The sequence below is a fragment of the Notamacropus eugenii genome, chromosome 4, assembly GCF_028372415.1.
Source record: "Notamacropus eugenii isolate mMacEug1 chromosome 4, mMacEug1.pri_v2, whole genome shotgun sequence".
NCBI lineage: Eukaryota > Metazoa > Chordata > Mammalia > Diprotodontia > Macropodidae > Notamacropus > Notamacropus eugenii.
The window spans coordinates 126,289,695-126,310,188 of record NC_092875.1 but is presented as its reverse complement, the minus strand read 5'-3'; the positions used below and the strand labels follow the sequence as shown (position 1 = coordinate 126,310,188).

Here is a 20,494-nt window from a genome sequence, read left to right as displayed (position 1 = left end):
CCTACCACATCTTTACTATTTTGATCTAGCCCAATTCTTATTTTGTAGCTGAGACCCAGAGAGGTTAAATCAGAGGTATCAAACATGCAGGCTGGGAGCCATGCAGCTCACAACACTGGCAATAGCAGGAGAAATCAGATTAAAATGTAATAGGGAGATATTTAACAAAATAAATAAAATGATTTTAAAACATGGAAAATACAGTTCAAAAGTAAGTCAGTATGCAGCCCATAGGGATCCTTATGTATGGATTAGTGGCCTTTGTTTCCATTTGAGTTTGATACCACTGAGTGAAATGATTGTAGCTGTCAAAAGTCACAAAGCTATTTAATGGAAAACCTGGGACAAGAACTGAGATCTTTTGACCAGAGGTATAACCAACAATTTTTGTAAGAATGGCAGGAAGCAGCAAATGTCACAGAATATGTTATTGGCACATTTTCTTTGGAGGGGAGGGTAAGGTGTAAAAGTAGTTCAAGTCTTCTACTGGGGAAAATAGTTGATGGGGAGAGAGATGAAGGCCAGAGTATGAAGGCCTGAGCACAAGCTAACCTGGGTGTAGCTGTTGGGAGGGAGGAGGTCAGTAGCTTCATATTTTAATTAATTATTCTTATTAATTGGGTGCTAAGATCAATTGAGCCCATGCTAGCAGATATCAAATGCTGTCAGCATTTTCTATACTTCAGTACCCTGGACAAACCCCAAGTTGGCCTGCCCTAGTTATGGCTCTGGTCCACAGGCCAGTGATCTTTTTCAACATACTATGATACATATAACATGAGAGTGAATGGATTATGCATGGATGGGGTCACTCATTCTCATGGTATAAGAATCAGAAAAGATGGCCATATTTGGTAGTTTGTGAAAATTGCTGGAATGACAAGATTAGTCATATTGTGAGCTATTCATTTTCTCTGGCATGGATGGTAGAATTTTTTGTATCTGCTACATTGGTGTAATGTCCATGAATCTCTTCCCTCCTGGCTTTAATTAAAATAGGGTAGTCTTCTCATGAAAGTCTGAAGCAAATATATCATCAAATAGGAAATACATGAAAGAATTCCTAGCTTCTGGTGATTGTAAGTATGGCTGTACCTTAGGATCTGACTAAACCCAGACTTTATACATCTAGCTTTGGGACTATACATCAGGTTCCTTGGGACAGGCATGGTCTTAAAATTATTTTATCTTCTAACTGAAAGGTATTTAGAGGTATTTTGAGTGGCTCTGGACTTTACTGAGTAAATTCTTTAGTGTTCTGGGACTGGATTCAGTTAACACAATGCCATCTGCAAAAATGTCAAAAACTGAACTTCCTTACTAAGGACAAAGGTCATGGTGAAACTTCACCATTTATAAGGATCTCCATGTGGAGTCAGCACAAGACATTATTCATGTGAGGGGCAAATAGAAAGAGCTCTGAATTTGGAATCAGATGACCTGGATTCAAATTCCAGGTCTCTCATTTGCTCCCTGTGTGACCTTGGATAAGTGTTTCAATTCTCTGGACCCCACTTTCCTCATCTATAAGGGCACATGTCTAGAAGGTATTTGTTTGCTTCTAACTCGATGATTTTTGTCCAGTCTTCATTTTTTAGATGCCTAAGGTCACATAGCTGGTAAGGAACAAAGCTGAGACTAGAACTCAGGATTCCAGTCTCCCAGCTCAGGGCCAAGATGTCACATGGAATTAAATGGACAATAAGCAATAGTAACATCTGTAGGCAAATGCGTAGTGACCATTGGTTAAAGTAAACAAATTATGTGTTCTCTCATGAAGAATCTCTCAGCAATGACACATCCACAAACTATTTTAAGGGACACAAGTTCATTTGCTTAAACATAAACAAGAAACATATAACTGCTAGAATAACCCTTCACATTCACATGTCGGCATCTGGCATCTGAGATCTCAGGGCCTAACAGAAAACAAAACAAGGGCCTACAGTCCCTGAAACATTTCTTTTGACCAGGACTATTATCTTACAGTTTTGAGATAGATTACAATAAACAGTTGTCACTTTAAAATAAACAGTCTGGACAATGTATGATCTCTGTGGAAAACTGAGAAAGTAAACAATCCAGGATATCCCAGTTTCTTGTTTCTTTCAGTCCCTTGGGAATGGCAGCTCCAAATACTTCATTTTCTTTCCGAAAGCAGAAGGTTTTATTTTAAAAATAAAGCTGTTTGTTTGGAACATTTGAGCACTGCTTCTTGAGGGACCACAGAGATGAATGGCTTGGGAGCCCGGCTGGGAAGGCATACCCTCACCCTCCTCGTGCTGTTTCTTTTCCAAATTCAGATCCTCTGTCTCAACGTTGACAGCCGCCCTCCTCCTGACATCTGCTCCACACACACGGTTTTACCTGGACCAAAAGGTGAGGAAAGCAAAAGAAAAAAAAAAAATCAGTAAATCCAGAAAGATACCCTGAGGGTCTCCCCCCACCCCAGTTTCCTCAAGCTAATTTAATGCCTTCCTTTCCTGTTTCCCCTCAAGTCCCTGCTCCCCCTCCACTTTGGAAAACCATAGTTCCTGTTTCTTTCTTTTCGCAGGTCATTTAGTGCTAGATAGGTCATATACCTCCTCCATGTACCTCAGTAGAATCCAAGGCAGGAAGAAAGTTGAACTTCCTTAGGAAGGACAAAGATGCCATTTTCCTTCTCCCATCTCCATCTCCATCTCCCCTTTCTGGAAGACTGGGAACATTTTCTGAGGATTCTGGGATGGGGAGTGCAGAGGAGCCAAGATGGGACATGTCCTCTCCAGGGGCTGCTCCCCTTCCATCCCCCCATCTAATGCTGAACCAAGGGATTGTGAGAAGCTATTAAACTGTAAATTAAATCTTTCAGTTGTTCCATAGTTCAATGAATTAGGGCACAAGAGCTTTTGGACACTAATTAATTTGTGGAATGGGTGGGTGTTCGTTGTGCCAGTGATTGTTATTTGTTCATTTTTGTTTCTTGGCTGGAAGGCTACATGGGAATAAGTTTGTATAATTTTCTCTTTTGAAGACTACTTAGAGAACTAAGTACCTAAAATCAAAGACAGAGCAAACTCTCCCAGTCCCCACCCTAGTTTCCAATGGAAACAAGGTACAACTGTGCCTTGAGTAACCAGTTGACCAGAGGGTATTTTCCCAGCGCAGGCTCTTTTTTGTTCTAGAAGTGGTCACTGCAGTGCAGAGCCCAGCTCCCTGCTTAAGAATTCATGCTGTTCCCCTTGGCTCTATAGGGTGGAAGAAATTGCAGCTGTTTTAAATTTTAAATGGGGAAAAAGGGATTTTTTTTTTATCAGAAATACATCTCCTCATGCTTGTCAGATATTTAAATGTGTGTTGCTTAAACTGCAGCTTTTTTTTTTAATCAGTGAATTAATTTCCTCCTCAGATTGCAATCCAAGTTTTAACCTTTGATACCATAGAACGAATGCTTAGAGACACAATGAGACCTCAGGCTGCTGAGGAGTTTGTTTGGTGAATAAATGAATAATAGGATGGAAACGTTCACAAAAGAAAGTTTGAATTAGAAATAAAAGATTCATTTGAAACTCTTGCTGGGCTGCCAGTAGGAACTACCTAACCATCTTGCAGAGGGAGACTCAGAGTGTGTTTCTCCCAGGTTTCCACTTGAGCCTGAGTCAACTTAGAAGGAGCATTGGCAAAAGGGCTCTCTTTGCAAAGAAAAATTGATGCTGGGAGAGGGCCTTTAAAATGGGAAGAAGAGGGAAAAAATAAATGACTTCAGTTGGACTAAAGTTTTTATTTTATAGCTCTTTTAATTTTGTGGGGGAAGAAGGAAGCAGACCAACCTGTGATTTCTTTCAAGCATTTAGGAAACTCCCTCCACCAATGATAAGTGACTTATTCCTCTTTACTCATTTAAAATTTAAAATACTGTTGCCTGGAGAAAAATGCTAAGTGACTTTGATTATAGTAACACAGTCCAGATTTGCCAGAGGAGGGTTTGGGACCCATTTTTTTTGGCTTTCTTTTTTTCAAATTTATGGAATAAAACAAACATTTTTATAACAGTATAATTTAGAAAGGTGATTGCATATGAAACTACAAGTCTCTTTTATACAACTTGCTATTTCTTTTAAATACGCAATTAAGTTATTACGTAATGTTTTTCTATTTTTCTCCCCCCAGAGAGATATCATTAGACACAAATAAGCACACACACTTGTATGTATGTATATATATATATATGTCAAATTATCCTGTATATCTATTTATTAGAACTTCCTCTGCATGCAGATAGTGTTTTTTATGTCTCTTTTTTTGTATTTAAAATAATCAAAATTACTTACTTCTAAAACGGGTCTTCAATTCCCTTTACCTGCTGCCTTGCAAAGTAAAAATACCTTGTAAATAACATCTTGCTTTTTTGTCCCTTGGCACCTTCATTCCCACTATGGCTTTTTAAGCCTTCTAAGTAAGTAGAACATGTATACCCCGTTTTCAGATGGAGAAACCAAAGCTTAGGGACTTTAAATAATAGTACCTTGTTTTTTACTCATAATCTCCTTGCCCTACTTCTATCTGCTGTTACAATATGAGCTTCTTAAGGATACGGGCTGTTTTTGCTTTTCTTTGTTTCCCCAGTGATTAACACAATTCCTGGACCATAGAAAGTAATTGATAAATGCTTGTTGACTGACGGTTGATTAAATTGTTGGCAGAGCAGTAAAAAAAAAATCTCAGATCTCCCTGTGCCTAGCCTTGTCTGCTTTTCTTGTCAGAAAATGTGGATTCTTATTATTTTAACCAAAAAAAGGCTTTAAAAAAACTGTCTTGAAATTATTTCAATAAGATACTAACTTATTTTTGTGTTAAATGCATCCTTAACACCAAATTCTGTCCTGTGTTCTTGGACTAGATTGTGTTGATACATGTTTAACAAGAAGCTCTCTGAAAACACATACTTTTGTGTTATGTGTATGTAAAAGACATTTACTTGTTGTACAACATTTGAATCACTTTGGAGGACTTCTAATCCATACTCAACTGAATTACTAGATATTTTTGTCTACTTTTCTAAACACCGATAATGGTATTTTCTACCTCTAATTTTTCTACATTATAATTCTATAGCTATTTGATAAGTAACCTAAATATTGTCTACATACACAAATATTATATGCATTTAGTTTGTTACTTTTGACATGCTTCTAAGTTTAATTTGCATTATTAACATTTTTTCCTTCACTTTCTTAGCTCTAGACCATCAACAAAACAATCAACCAATCAATCCCTTATTTGCAGCATTGCCTGATTTCTGAGATGTAAATGCTTACCCTGAAAAATTTAACCATGAGCTCTCAGAAGCCTGGCTGTAAATAGCATACCCCTGGCTTGGCCAATTTACTTTACTTCTCAGGCAAAAATAAATAATTGACTGTACTCGCCATAGTCTCTCTACTTTTTCAGAAGAGAGAAGTATGAATAGAAGACAAGACTGAGGAGTGAGAACATTTCATCACTGCTTTATTCTCCAGTTCTCCCCTTAGCTTGTAACCCCATCAGAACCCTGTGTTTAACTGAAAACGAAGAGGGGTGAGCACTTGGAGTTACGGGCAGCAGGGGCTCAGTTGTAGGAAGAGCTCTTTTTCCTGAGACTTCAGGCATCCCTGCAGGGAAATGAGCAAACAGCAAAGTTTAGGAAGCATTTCTCTTCCTTTGAAAATTTAGTGATTTGATTTTAGTTTTTGTGTTGGGGTTAGTCAATGATTGTTACTTTAGATGGAAATAGAAGGTCCATTTCCACAGCCTCAACTAATTAGAAATAAGGTATATGTGACTTTAGAAAGAGGTCCCCATTAAATATTGGCATCTGAAAATATAACCCATGGGCTTGGGAGCACATGGAAAATATATGCTGCTTTTTGCAAGTCCTTTTCATGATCACAGTGAGGTGCAGATGACCCAGCTTTATGCCAATGGCTCCAGAGGAGAAGTGAGGCTGATGACCTTTCACAGCCCTCCCTCCCTCAAAACAAAGTCAAGTGCAAGTCATGTTATCATTTTTCTGATGTCATGATCTTTTTTGAAAACAAGGGATGAATACAACCTGTGGTAGACTGAGCTGCCTGAATGGGGTAGCTAGCGAGGTAATTCAACTCATCCTCTCCCTTCTGTCTCCCCTGCCCCTTCCTTCTCTCTCCAAAGGAAGGTAAATTTGGATGGTCAGAGGATGCCCAGTCAATTTGGGGTTTCCTTCCTTCCTTCCTTCCTTCCTTCCTTCCTTCCTTCCTTCCTTCCTTCCTTCCTTCTTTCCTCCATCCCTCCTCTCCCTTTCTCTCTCTCCCCTTCTTTCTTTCTTTCTTTCTTTCTTTCTTTCTTTCTTTCTTTCTTTCTTTCTTTCTTTCTTTCTTTCTTTTCCTTTCTTTTCCTTTCTCTCTCTCCCCTTCTTTCTTTCTTTCTTTCTTTCTTTCTTTCTTTCTTTCTTTCTTTCTTTCTTTCTTTCTTTCTTTCTTTCTTTCTTTCTTTCTCTCTTTCTCTCTTTCTCTCTTTCTTTCCCCACACCTTAAACTCACTGCAATAGACCTTGGCCTAAAGGGGCCAGGGTCTCCTATTGCATCCTTGGCCATCTCCAGTCATCCTGATGAATATCTGGTCACTGGATTCAGATGGCTCCAGAGGAGAAGTGAGGCTGGTGACCTTACACAGCCCTCCCTCACTCTAAACAAAGTCAAGTGCAAGTCATGTCATCATTTCCTCTGATGTCATGGTCTTCTTCGAAAACAAAGGACTACACAACCAACAACCTTGTGTGGATCACTTAATCTTTTTGGGACTTCTTCTGTAAGATAAAGTGTTGGTGGAGAGTACTTGATTGGATGGCTTCTAAGGTCCCTTCAAGCTCTGGAGCTATGATTCTGAGATACCACAGTCCCTGGCACATGGTAGACACATAAATGTTTGTTGATTGATGAGTTAATGTTATGGGCACCAGGGGAATCAGACCCTGAAAGGAAGCTTTCTTTCTTCCTATCCTCATCCACCTCTCCAAAGAAGGGTGCTGAAGTATTTTTTTTAAAGTACAAGGAAGTGTTGAAATAATAGTTGATTCTAAAATTGAAAGCCTTAAAGGCTGTACTCTGGTCTTTAGGGAGGCAATTTATTTGAGGGAAATAGCCCTTCCTCAGAACCCTACATCGTCATTCTTGTACCCTCTCCTACTCAGAACCAGAAACCTGCTTAGGCTACCTGCAGGGAACAGGGCAAGGGCCAATGATAGTGATTTTCCCAGAGTGAGACTTCATTCTGTGCACAGCCTCTAGTCATGCCTCAGGTCAGGGGATAGAACTTTATTTTTTTTTAATTTAATCAATCAATTAATTAATTAATTTTCAGTTTTCAACAGTCACTTCCATAAGTGTTAAATTTTCTCCCCTTTCCTGTCCCTTTCCTCTCCCTACCCTCCCTCCCAGAGACAGCATGAAATCTTATACGGGTTCTACACATACGTTCTTGTTAAACACATTTTCACATTAGTCATGATATAGAAGAATTAAAATGAATGGGAGAAACCATGAGAAAAAAAGAGAAAAGAGTCTGCTTCTTTCTGTGCTCTGATTCCATAGTTCTTTCTCTGGATGTGGATGGCATTTTCTACCTCAAGTGTCCTTTGGGGATGTTTTAGGTCCTTGCAATGCTGTGAAGGGCTTATTCTGTCAGAAATGGTCCTCACACGCTGTGGCTGCTACTGTGTATAATGTTCTCCTGGTTCTGCTCATTTCACTCAGCATCAGTTCATATAAGTCTTTCCACATTTTTGTGAAGTCAAACTGTTAGTCATTCTTTATAGCACAATAGTATTCTATTACATTCATGCACCACAACTTATTCAGTCATTCTCCAATTGATGGACATTCCCTTGATTTCCATTTCTTGGCCACCATAAAAAGAGCTGCTGGAAATATTTTTGTACATGAGGGACCTTTTCCCATTTTTATGATCTTTTTGGGATACAGTCCTAAAAGTGATATTGCCGGGTCAAAGAGTGTGCACATTTTTGTAGCCCTTTGGGCATAATTCCAAATTGCTCTACAGAATGGTTTCATCAGCTCACAGCTCCACCAACAATGCATTAGTGTTCCAGCTCTCCCACATCTTCTCCAACATTTATCATTGTCCTATTTTGTCATGTTAGCCAATCTCATAGATGTGATGTGGTACCTCAGAATTGTTTAGATTTGCATTTTTCTGATCAATAGTGGTTTAGAGCATTTTTTTCATATGACTATAGATAGCTTTAATTTCTTCCTCTGAAAACTGCCTATATCCTTGGACCATTTATCAGTTGGGGAATGACTTGCATTCCTGTAAATTTGACTCAGTTCTCTCTATATTTTAGAGATGAGGCCTTTATCACAGACAGTGCTATAAAGATTCTTTCCCAGTTTTGTGTTTGCCTCCCAATCTTGTTTGCATTGAGTTTGTGCAAAAATGTTTCAATTTAATGTAATCAAAATTATCCATTTTGCCCTTCATAATGTTCTCTATCTCTTGTTTGTTCATAAATTTCTCCATTCTTCATAAATCTGACAAATACAGTAATCCTTGCTCCCCCAATTAGTTTATAGTATCAACCTTTATATCTAGATTGTGTATCCATCTGGACTTCATTGCTGTGTACAGTATCAGGTGCTGGTCTATGCCCAGTTTCCTCCACACTATTAGGGATAGAACTTTATTAAAGGATGGATTTGTGGGCAATTCTGGATATAGTGGGGATTATTAACATCCAGCAACATAGAGTATTAGCTAGAAGGGCACACATTGGGCATAGTAGCACATATCTGTAATCCCTATGACCAGAAAGACTGAGGATGGTGAGTTATGAGATTCAGTGGATTAAATCAACAGATTCAGGGTATCTGTATTGTATGGCACCAATATTGTAAGCACCTTGAAGAGAGAGCCACTAGGCTACCTAAGAAGGGGAGAACCTGTACACATTGAAAATAGACTAGCTCAAACATCCCAAAATAATAAGTAATGGGATCAGGGCTGGGATTAAGTATAGGCGAAATAAAAAGGTGCAGTGAGGGAGGAGGAAGATGAAGAGGAGAAAGAAGAAAAGGTAAAGAAAGAGAAGGAGGAAGATGATATAAGAATGATAACAAGGAGGAACAGGAGAAGAAGAAGGAGGAGGAAGAGGAGAAGAAGCAGAAGAGGAAGAAGGAGAAGAAGAAGAAGAAGAAGAAGAAGAAGAAGAAGAAGAAGAAGAAGAAGAAGGAGGAGGAGGAGGAGGAGGAGGAGGAGGAGGAGGAGGAAGAGGAGGAGGAGAAGGAGAAGAAAGAGAAGGAGAAGATGAAGAGAAAGTAAAAGAAGAAGGAGAAGGACAAGAAGAAGACATGGAAAGTCTAAAGGATTGGGCTCATCTTGGTTCTGCTAATACTTTGGTGTATGACATTGGGCAAGACCCTTCATTTCTCTGGACCTTCGTTCTTTTCATCTATAAGCTGAAAAAGTGGACTAGATGATCTATTAGATTGTATTCAGCTTTCAAATACTACTATTCACAGAATCATAAAATTTGAGAACCAGAAGGGACCACAGTAATCATCTAGTCTGACTCATACATGAAAGAAATCCATACTATAATACACCCAACAATGTTCAGGGTCTGCTTGAAGGCTTTCAGAAAGTCAGAATTCACCACCCCTAGGACAAAGCCCAAGATTCTGACTGGATTGTTCATTTTGACTGCTTCCCAATTTTGAGCTTAGTCTTTGATTGTAGACTCTCAAGAAGGGATTATTCCTTTGCAAGATTTAACTTGGCTTAGAGGTCTTTTAATCCATACTGTAACAGAATGGCTAAACATTTTTACCTTCTTTTCTAAACATCAATAATGGTATCCTCTTTACCATTTCCTGTCTTTGATTTTCAATATTACAATTCTATAGCTATTTGATAAGCAGCCGAAATGTCTTTTAGCTTTAAGCAACTATTTAATACAGTTTTTCCTGAGATTAAAAATAGCTCCCTCTTACTATATGGCTAATTGCCTCAATGCCACATTTATCAGTAGCTTTCAGTATTGGTTTTACCACATACTGTGCAACTCTGAGCAAGTCATTTAACTTAGAAAACAACATTTAGGATCCTAGATTTAAGAGCTAAAAGGGACCTTCAGAATCATCTCGTCCAAGTCTCATTTTACAGATGGGAGAACTGAGACTTAGAGAGGTTATGATTTGCCAAAAATCACCCAGATAGTAAATAAGAGAACTAGGTATTTGAATTCAAGTCCTCTGAGTTCAGATCCAGAATTCTTTGCCTGAGCCTCAGTCCCCATCTTTAAAGTGGGCATAAAAAATACTTGTACCACACATCTCACAGGGCTGTTGTAAGGAAAATACATAGTAGGTCAATATGGATCCAAATTATATACCTTATAGACATTTTGAGAAACATTTGGCTAAATGTAATGTTAATAAATTGATTTTTTTTCTCCTCTGGTATTGAAGAGTGGGAAGAAGACATTTTATTTTAACGGGGTTTAGAAAACCTGTCATAAAATCATGAGATAATAGGGTAAGAGATGGAAGGAACCTTAGATATTATGTGGTCCAAACCCTCATTATGTAGATGAGGAAACACAAAGACATTAAGTAAGTTGCTCTGATGACAAAGTAGGAGAGAAGGAATTTGACCCTATGTCCTCTGATTCAAACTGCACCACCATTGCACCAACTGTCTATCATTCAAAATACAGAAAACATTCTTATGCACTACTATCTAACACACCTGAAGAGTACACTCATGAAAAACTTTAGTCTGTGCTATTAGAGTTTTCCTATTTGAATTATCTATTGCTTTACCTTTGTCTCATTGTGAGAACCAAAGTCTGAAGCTACTTATTCTCTGCTTAGTGCGAGAAATAGTCTTTTTCCTTGGATTTTAACAATTTATGTGTAAGTCTGACCTCTAGTGGTCATGGCTGAAAACACACAGCTACTTAAAAATAACAAAACACAAACAAAAGAACTAGGCAAGGTGACAGGTACAGTTATCCCTTTCATATTGCAAGTTTTTCTTTTGGGTTTTCAATAACTTGTGGGTCAGCATAAGAAATTAAATGGGAATCTGGGGAGAGTTTTGTGGACGCCACCGATGTCACACGAAGGCCAGCAGATGACACAGATCCTGTGACCAAATACTTAAACTGAATTTTACAATAAGGTACTGCAAACACCCCTTAAAAGAAAAAGAAAAGAATTCAGTCTTCTCTGGTGCAAAGGGAGGGCCAAAAAATCTTGCGCTGATTTTCCAGATGTTGGGGCACATGTCCTAAAACCTGTGATGTGGAAGGGATAACTATATAGCTAGCTGGTTCAAATTATATTTCAATGACTATAAGAAATAATGGAATTGTATCCCCTGTTCCCCTTTTGTTAGGCGCTATAGCATGAAGCTGCCCTTGAGTAACACAAATGCATGGTCTAGAACCTTCATTCTCTGTATCTCTGATTCTGATACATACTTATCTCCTTGTGTCTCCGTGTCTCTTTATCTCTCTGTCTCTGTCCGTATGTCTGCTCTTTCTCTGTCTCTCTGTCTCTTTCTACGTGTGTATGTATCTTTCTCTCTCTCTGTCTCTCAGTCTCTCTCTCACTTTCTCTCCTTACTTTGCCCAAGGAAGTTTATCTTGGCTCATTGGCTCCTCCTTAATAGTCTGTTCACCCTGCACTCCTGGGGCTTTACCTTATTGATGCTCCACTTAGCATAGACAATCCATTTGGTCTGATCCGACTTCAGTGCTGATCATTGTTCTAAATGCTGATGTGTCCTAAGAGTTTTATACTTTGTTTTGTCTTTCAACTTCTCTGCTTGTTTTTAGCTTGTCTAGAAATTAGCAATATAATGTAGTAAAAGAGGAGGGAGAGAATCTAGGTTTGTATCCCAAGACTTGTATTCAAATCTTATCACCACTTATTAGCCATGTAACCTGGGTGTAATCATCTAAGGAGTCTCATCCTCAGTATCCTTATCTGAAAAATGTAAATAATGATGCTGGATCTCAGGCTTACATAACTACATAATAGCTCACTTGCAAATGCAAGTTTTCATTACCCATATCAACTTGTTGAGGAGGATCAAACAAATTAGATGGCCCCCTACCTTTCTCATTCTTCACTCTCTTATATCTGGGCATTTGCTTATTCCCTTCACTGTGTTTAGAGTGGTCTCCAGTCCCTTCCCGACTCACCCCTCCCCCCCATCTCTGTCTATTAGAGTCTTCTTCAAAGTCCAACTTAAGTACATTTTCCACGAAACTTTTCCAAAAGTCCTTGCTCTCCTAGGCTTATCATGATTGGCCCTGGTCAGAGAATATCTGGACAATTGTGTTTGGTCTTGGGTACTGCTGGAGTATGTGCAGAGAGGGATAAATAGCAAAAATTGCATATCAGAGCTAATCAGAAGAACTTACAAAGAGCAGTTTGTCGATTTTTTAAAATTTTGTTTTGGGGGAGGGATTGGATCATAGAAACACAGATGAAGAGCAGACTGGAACTTTTAGACATTATTATCTCATTTAGCTCCCTCATTTTACAGATAAGGAAGCTAAGTTCCAGAGAAGTCAAGTGACTTGCCCAGACTCATGCATATAATAGACATTTGGTGGAGAATGTAAATTCAAGTCTTAAGACTTCAAATTCACTTTTCACTCATTCTTCCACTTTATTTGTAAGTCTGTGAAGGACTGAATGTGGAAGAGTGATCAGATTTTTTCTTATAGATTACAGCTAGTAATAACATACAGCAATTGCAGAGATGTAGCTCTTGGTTTAAATTAAGGGTAACCCTTGTCTGGGGGCAGCTAGGTAATACAGTAGATAATGTGCTGAACCTGAAATCAGGGAGACTCATCTTCCTAAATGCAAATCTGGCCTCAGACACTTACTACTTGTATGACCCTGGGTAAGTCACTGTTTCCGTGATCTATAAAATGAATTGGAAAAGAAAATGATAACAACACTCCTCTTTGCCAAGGAAACCCTAAAGAGGGTCACAATTAGTCAAACACAGTTAAAATGACTGAGTAACAATGAATCCTTGTATTGGAGGCTCTCACTGGACATGAAGGACCTGGGTAAACTTTCAAAACCTTGATTTTTTTGCTCCTACCTAGAAGATGGGAAACTCAATGCCTAACAATCCTATAAGGGAAATCATTAGTTCACCTTATAAGCACTAAGACCCACAAGGCTCAAAACATAAAACAATTTTATTTTTCCAATAAAGAACACAGGAAAGACTCATATCTCAAGCCTCAGAGAGTCAAGAGACAATGAGAAGCTAAATAGAGTCAAGAGATGGTAGTTTTACATCCCTTAGCACCATCTCAATGATATCCAGTACTTCCCTAAGTGGAGCCCTGGCAAAGGGAAAACTGGAATTTACTCCTCTATTTTAGCATTGAGAATCTTAATGACGCTGAGGCTATTTGTAGCATATTGGCATTTTAATTAGAGTTTTCCTTTACCCATGGCCCCTCCAATGTCTGTTGTAAGACTCTAATGAGATAATGGGTGCTTTACAAACCTTATAATGCTATGTAAATGACATTATTATTATTAACCTAGTGTCATCAGGTCTCCAATCTGGTGATGACTTCCTTCTCTGAGACACCTACTGCACTCCTGCTGGACCTAAGCAGTATTTACAGAACAAAACAGAGGAGTGCTAATAAATGGACTACTGAGGGAAAAATGTAAAACAATTTTAGTATTTCACTATGATGTTAATTCCAAGGGTTGAGACACTGTAGCTCAGTGCTTCTCTCTTAAAATATCAAATCCTATAAGTTTGTGTGTCAAGATTTAAACTTTTGTAGAGCTCATGATTTTTTTTGCTCTCAACAGTTAATACGAGTGAATATAATATAGCTCTGTCACCACTTCTGTGAAAATTCGGGATATCTAAGTTTCTTTCTCTATATATACTCCTTGGGAATTTTCATCAGTAGTATTCAGTTCAATCGACATTTATTACATGCTTACAATGTATGAGACACTGTGTTGGGTATGAATGAATGAAAACCATGAATTAGGCACACATTGCTGAACACTGTGCTAAGAAGACTTTGCTATCAGCACTCTGATAGAGTTGCCAGCAAGTATTCAATAGTCTAATTTATATTACATTGGCTAAATTAAAAGAATTTCATTATGGAGTAAAACAGAGAGTTTGGATGGGAGTAATACGAAAAGATGAAAAGCCATAATGTAGAGAGCTTTGAATGACCTGAGAATTTTGTATATCAATCTGGTGGGGAAAGGGAAGGGAATAAGCATTTATATAGCACCTATTGTATGCCAGGTATGGTGCCAAATATCTTATTTGATCTTTGCTACAATGCTTTGAGATAGGTGCTATTACCACCTCCAATTTACAGTTGAGGAAATTGGGGCAAACAGATGTTATCATTTGCCCAGGGTCATACAACTAGTAAGTATCTGAAGGCAGATTTGAATTTGGGCCTCATTTTTTTCCAGGCCCAGCCCTCTATTCACTGTGCCACCTAGCTGCCTCTGTCTTAGAGGGAGTTACCAGTGATTTCTGAGCCATGAAGGGATATGATCAGATCTTATATTTTGGGTGCATCCATTTGGCAGCTCTGTTGAAGATGAGTCCACAAGAAAATATATATGGTAGACCAATGATAAGGCTACTGCAATGATGAGGCAAGAAGTAATAAAGGTAGAGGCTAGTATGTGATTGAACAAAAGGATATGGATAGGGGAGATGTATAGATCCAATATCTGACCATTGATATGGGATGGGAAGGAGTGAAGGAAGAGTTAAGAATGACTTCAGGATTACAAACCTAGATGACTAGAAGACTGGTAGTACCTTCAACAGAATTTTCCAAGGTTGAAGGAGGGATGAATTGGGAAATAAGAATGGTAAAATGTAATGTGTTTTATTTTGGACATGTTGAGCTTGAAGTATCTCCATGACATCCAGGTGGAGACATCTAACAGCTAGTTGGTACCTAAACTGACTTTTCATGTATGGAGTAATGCAAATTTCTTTATAGTACCTTCTGCACAAGTGCACATCAATATATTTTAATTTTGTTTAATAAAGGAATTCCTACTTAATGCTACTACATTTAAATACCTTAAAGTATTTGCAAAATGAAAAGAAAGTTCCTAACAGTTGCCTCTTACAATAAGGTTTTTTTCCAAGTCACAAAGCAGCAATTACCACGTAATGATAAAACAAATTTAGCTGGTCTTTTTAAAATTCAATTTCCCATATGCAGTGAAATAAAAAAAGGAATACAGGCAGTTCCCAGTTTAAAAATAGATTCTATTGCAAGAGGTCATACTGAGTTGGTTGTCATGAACTCTCAATGCATTTTCCCACAGAAAAAAGTCACCAACATTTGGGATGAACAATATGAGAAGAAAAAAAAAAGATTCCTCAGCCCCCTCTCCTTCAACACACACATGTGTTCATGCATGCACGCACACACACACACACACACACACACACACACACACTTTCCACAGAAAGACTTGCAAGATAGGGATGCCCCCAGGGAAATACTTGCTTGTTCTAAAAGTTGTCACTTTTATCCAACCTATATTTAGGACCACAGAAAGTTCATTTGGAGAAACAGCTTGACTTCACTCCTTCCTCCCCCTCCTTGGTCCCCCGGGTATGTGACACTGCAGAGGGAGGAAAAAAGAAACTAATCAAAAATATCTCCAAAGAAGTCCTTTCCAAGTCAGACCCACTGGTACCACTCACATAGGGTAGAACAGTGAAGGATTTAAAAATGGGAAGATAGGCATAGAGTAGGATAATTTTATGTAATCCAAATTACCACCTCTACACAGAGTCATAAAGAGGAATTCTGACACTTGGAGAGACTTTAGTTGGGGGAAAGGGGACATACAGAGTAGAATTCATTCTTGTCAGGGCCATGTGGGTGTGTAGCAGAGGTTCTACCAAGAGGAAGTGATCATAGCATTGTAATTGAGAGCTGAAAGGGATTTTGGAGATCTTAGGGTTCAATCTCTCATTTTATAGATGAAGTTAAAATCAGGGGGGCTAAATGTCCCCAAATTATGCAGATGTTATGCCTTAGAGTAAGGGTTGAATTCAGGTTCTCTTTCTCCAAAGGCAGAGCTCTTCTCATTGTACAATATCATCTCCAAGGGAAAGGCAGAATAGTATAATAAATGGTGCGCTCACCTTGGAGTCAAGAAGACATTTTCAAATCTGGTCTCAGATACTTATTAGCTATGGGACTTGGGGCAAATCACTTTGCCTAGTTTCTTCAGGAATGCAATGACAAGGTTGAACTTGATGGTCTCCAAGATTTCTTTTAGCTCTACATCTATAATCCCACGAGCAAAGTCCCATTGGCCTCACTGTGTACGTTGTATATACCGTATACACTGCCATCATCTGATTTTAAAACAACAACAAGTAATCCATTTCTGAGCTTTTTGTTTTTTTTAAATTAAAAATATAACTTCAAAAAAGAGACAGGGAAGAGTGAAAGTAATGGAACAACAAGGCTATTTTTCCCCAGCTTAATTTCTTTCTGGAGGGGTTTCCTTACTATGTTCCTGTAATTTACCTTGCTTGCTAAATTAACACTGTCATTCTGTCTTGCTCTGGAACCCTCCCCTTAGGGGAAAACATTATTTGCTATCCATCTTTCAGTCTTAATAAAATGTTTATAAAATTCTGCTTTTGGAAAATCTCTGTCTCTGTGAGAATAGAAACTCAACCTGATGGCTTTTTGGTACATTCTGCCAAAAATATGACACTACTTCCCACTTCTCACAGGATGTTCCAACCCATAAATGATCTTTCTGTTCTATGTACCACATGCTTGGTCTACAGTGTTCTACTGTTGGGAAAAGTTCTTGAAATTTTCTTTTTAGATTTATTTTTTCTGACTTTTCATAGAGATGAGAGAATGCTAGATGCACACAATGAATTTTTTTTCCTTAAGTCATATTGATCAAGCTCAGTGATACCTGGATGATTTAACTGATGTTGCATGTTTTTTTTTTTTTAATTTAGTACCTAAAATCTCACATTAGAAGAAATATAAAAGTCCAGTCTAAGGGGAAAAAAGATTCTAGGTCCTTGTTATGTCTCAAAAATAACTATACCTGTAAAAAATGACTGTTGCAATTAAGGGTTGGGTTAAACAGGCTACTGTCTACTCTAGCATGACTGTCAACTCTCGAACACAGCTGTAGGCAATCAATGTGCCCATTAGCATCCAGAGACCTATTCTTCTGATGCTTTGATAAGGTCAGGTATGTTGTTTTTTATGCTCTAGGAATGTCTGAGTGCTGCTAATTGCATTTTAAAAGACAAACAGGAAGTGTGCAAGAGATTATAATACTTTTTGTCAAAAACCTCAGGGCAAATGCATGCATATTAAGAGACATTTAAGGGTGCTAGAGAGTTGAAAATTATCATGGGGCTCTGCTTTTCTGGTATCAAATGGCCTGCCAGAGGGCAAGGAGGCCACCATGATGGTCCTAAGATCCTAGATATAAGACTAGTAGGAAATTTTAAGGACATTTGATCCAACCCTTCAATATATAGATGATAATATTGAAGTTCAAAGAAATTAAATGACTTGTCTATGGTAAGATAGCTAGTTAATGTCAGAGATGGGATTCAAACACAAGACTTCTTAAATCCAAGTCCAATGCTCTATCTATTATGCCATGTTGTCTCTAATGTCAAGTGGGAGGTTAGCACACCAGCACAGCACCAATGGAGCCTTTAACACCAAACCAAAATAAAAGGTCATTATTGAAAGGAAATAATAAAAGGTCATTATTGAAAGAAAGTGTTCAAACTTCTAAATGGTTAGACACCTCAATGATCTTCTTGAGCAGCTTCATAAGTTTCAGACCAATACTGAATAGTATCAGCAGCATGGTGGACACATAACCTGTAAACATTGGAAAGGTACTTTGTTGTTACAGCAACGGAGGCTTTCTAGGTCCACTCTATGTAGAAGAGGAGATGAAGATAGCTTCTTTGGGTGAGCTGAAGCAGGCTATTTGTAATGGAGGGGAAATATCTTAAGGATACACTGGAACACAATTGCATTTAGTGTCTATCTGATACAGATATTTTGTTTGCCAAAGTACTCAAACTCTAAGATTATAAAAGAACCTGAAAAGAGATCTCTGTAGCCTGAAGTCTTGACTCTTCCATTTACTGACTGTGTTAACCTCAGATGATTCCTTTAACCTCTTTGGGGCTGTTTCCTTACCCTTCCTATATATTTGGGGTCTGGCCATGGTTGGTGCTGTCAGGGCATTTTGAAGATACTATCAATTTTGACCATATAAACAAAGGAAAAGAAATCCAACTAACCATGCAGTAGGCCAGTTTAGAGCATATACCCATTCTCTAGTCCTCCAGCATTCTAGAAGTAGATCGCCCTATCTTCTATACATATGAAACCATCTTGAGCAATATGGACTTTTCTTAAGCTGGGGTTCTATTTCCCCCCACTCAATAGTACTTTATTTTTTCCAGTTACCAAAGATGGTTTTCAACATACATTTTTATAACATTTTTCAAAATTTTTCTTCCTCCCTTCCCTCCTCCCTCCCCAAGATGTCAAGGGATCTGATATAGGTAATATGTATACAATCATGTTAAACATATTTCCACAATAGGCATGTTGTGAAAGAAGAATGAGAGCAAAGGGAAAAAACAAGGAGAAAGAAAAAAACCCCCAAAGTGAAAATAGTATGCTTCAATCTGCATTCAGACTCCACAGTTCTTTCTCTGAATATGGATAGCATTTTCCACTACAAGTCTTTTGGAATTGACTTGGATCATTGTATTGTCAAGAACTAACACAATGTTGTTGTTACTGTGTATAGTCTTCTGGTTCTGCTCACTTCACTCAGCATCAGTTCATGTAAGTCTTTCCAGGGTTTTCTGAAATCCACCTGCTCATCATTTCTTATAGAATAGTTTTCCATTACATTCATATACCACAACTTGTTCAGCCATTGTCCAAGTGATGGGCATCCCCTCAGTTTCCAATTCTTGGCCACAACCAAAGAGCTGCTATAAATATTTTTGGATATGTGGGTTGTTTTCCCTTTTTTATGATCTCTTTGGGATATAGACCTAGTAGTGATATTGCTAGAACAATAGGTATGTACAGTTTTATAGCCCTTTGTGCACAGTTCAAAATAGCTCTACAAAATGGTTAGGTCAGTTCACAAGTCCACCAACAATGCATTAGTGTTCCAATTTTCCCATGTCTCCTCCAACATTTATCATTTACCTTTTCTGTCATATTACCCAATCTGATAGTTATGATGGGGTACTTCAGAGTTGTTTTAACTTGCTTTTCTCTAGTCAATAATGATTTAAAGTATTTTTTTCATATAACTACAGATAACCTTAATTTCTTCATCTGAAAATTGCCTGTTCATATCCTTTGACCATTTATCAATTGAGGAATGACTTGTAATCTTATACATTTGACTCAGTTCTCTATATATTTTAGAAATGAGGCCTTTATCAGAGACACTGGTTGCAAAAATTCTCTTCCAGCTTTCTGCTTTCCTTCTAATCTTAGGTGTATTAGCTTTGTTTGTGCAAAATCTTTTTAACATAATCAAAATTAACCATATTGTATTTTATATTGTTCTTTATCTCTTCTTTGGTCATAAATTCCTCCATTCTCTATACATCTGACAGGTAAACTATTCCTTGCTCTCCTAATTTGTTTATGGTATCATCCCTTATTTCTAAATCATAACTCATTTTGACTTTATCTTGGTATAGGGTGTGCGATGTTCATCTATGCCTACCATATCTGCCATACTATTTTCATACTATGCCAAACTACAGTTTCTGCCATACTATTTTCCATTTCCTATCAATTTTTGTCAAATAGTGAGTTCTCTCAGAAGCTGGAATCTTTAGGTTTATCAAACAGTAGATTACTATAGTCATTGACTACTGTGTCTTGTGTAACTAACCTGTTCCACTGATCTACCACTCTATTTCTTGACAATTTATGATATAGTTTTAGAGCTCATATGACTAGGCCTCCTCCCTTTGCAATTCTTTTCATGAATTCCCTTGATATTTTTGACCTTTTGTTCTTCCAAATAAATGTTATTTCTAAGTCCAGAAAATATTTTTTTGGTAGTTTGATTGGGATGGCACTGAATAAGTAAATTAATTTAGGTAGCATTGTTATTTTTATTATATTAATTTGGCCTACCCATAAGTAGTTGATATTTTTCCAAATGTTTAGAGCTGACTTTATTTGTGTGAAAAGTATTTTGTAATTGTGTTCATATAATTCCTGGGTTTGTCCTGGCAGATAGACCCCCAAATATTCTATATTGTCTGCAGTGGTTTTAAATGGAATTTCTCTTGCAACCTGGAGTTTTTAATATGAAGTTTGTGGATAGATTTCAGGGGTTAAGGGTTCATGACTTGG

At 37.9% G+C, this 20,494-nt stretch overlaps 1 protein-coding gene across 1 annotated transcript in view; it reads left to right on the top strand.

Annotated features, from left to right (window-relative positions):
* The first annotated feature begins 2,079 nt into the window (after nucleotides 1-2,079).
* Nucleotides 2,080-20,494, top strand: part of COLEC10 (collectin subfamily member 10) — a 64,903-nt gene continuing 46,488 nt past the window's right edge. The window contains exon 1 of the mRNA XM_072603218.1: nucleotides 2,080-2,379. Coding sequence (XP_072459319.1) covers nucleotides 2,232-2,379 — 148 coding nt within the window. The 5' untranslated portion in view covers nucleotides 2,080-2,231. The remainder of the gene's footprint in view (nucleotides 2,380-20,494) is intronic.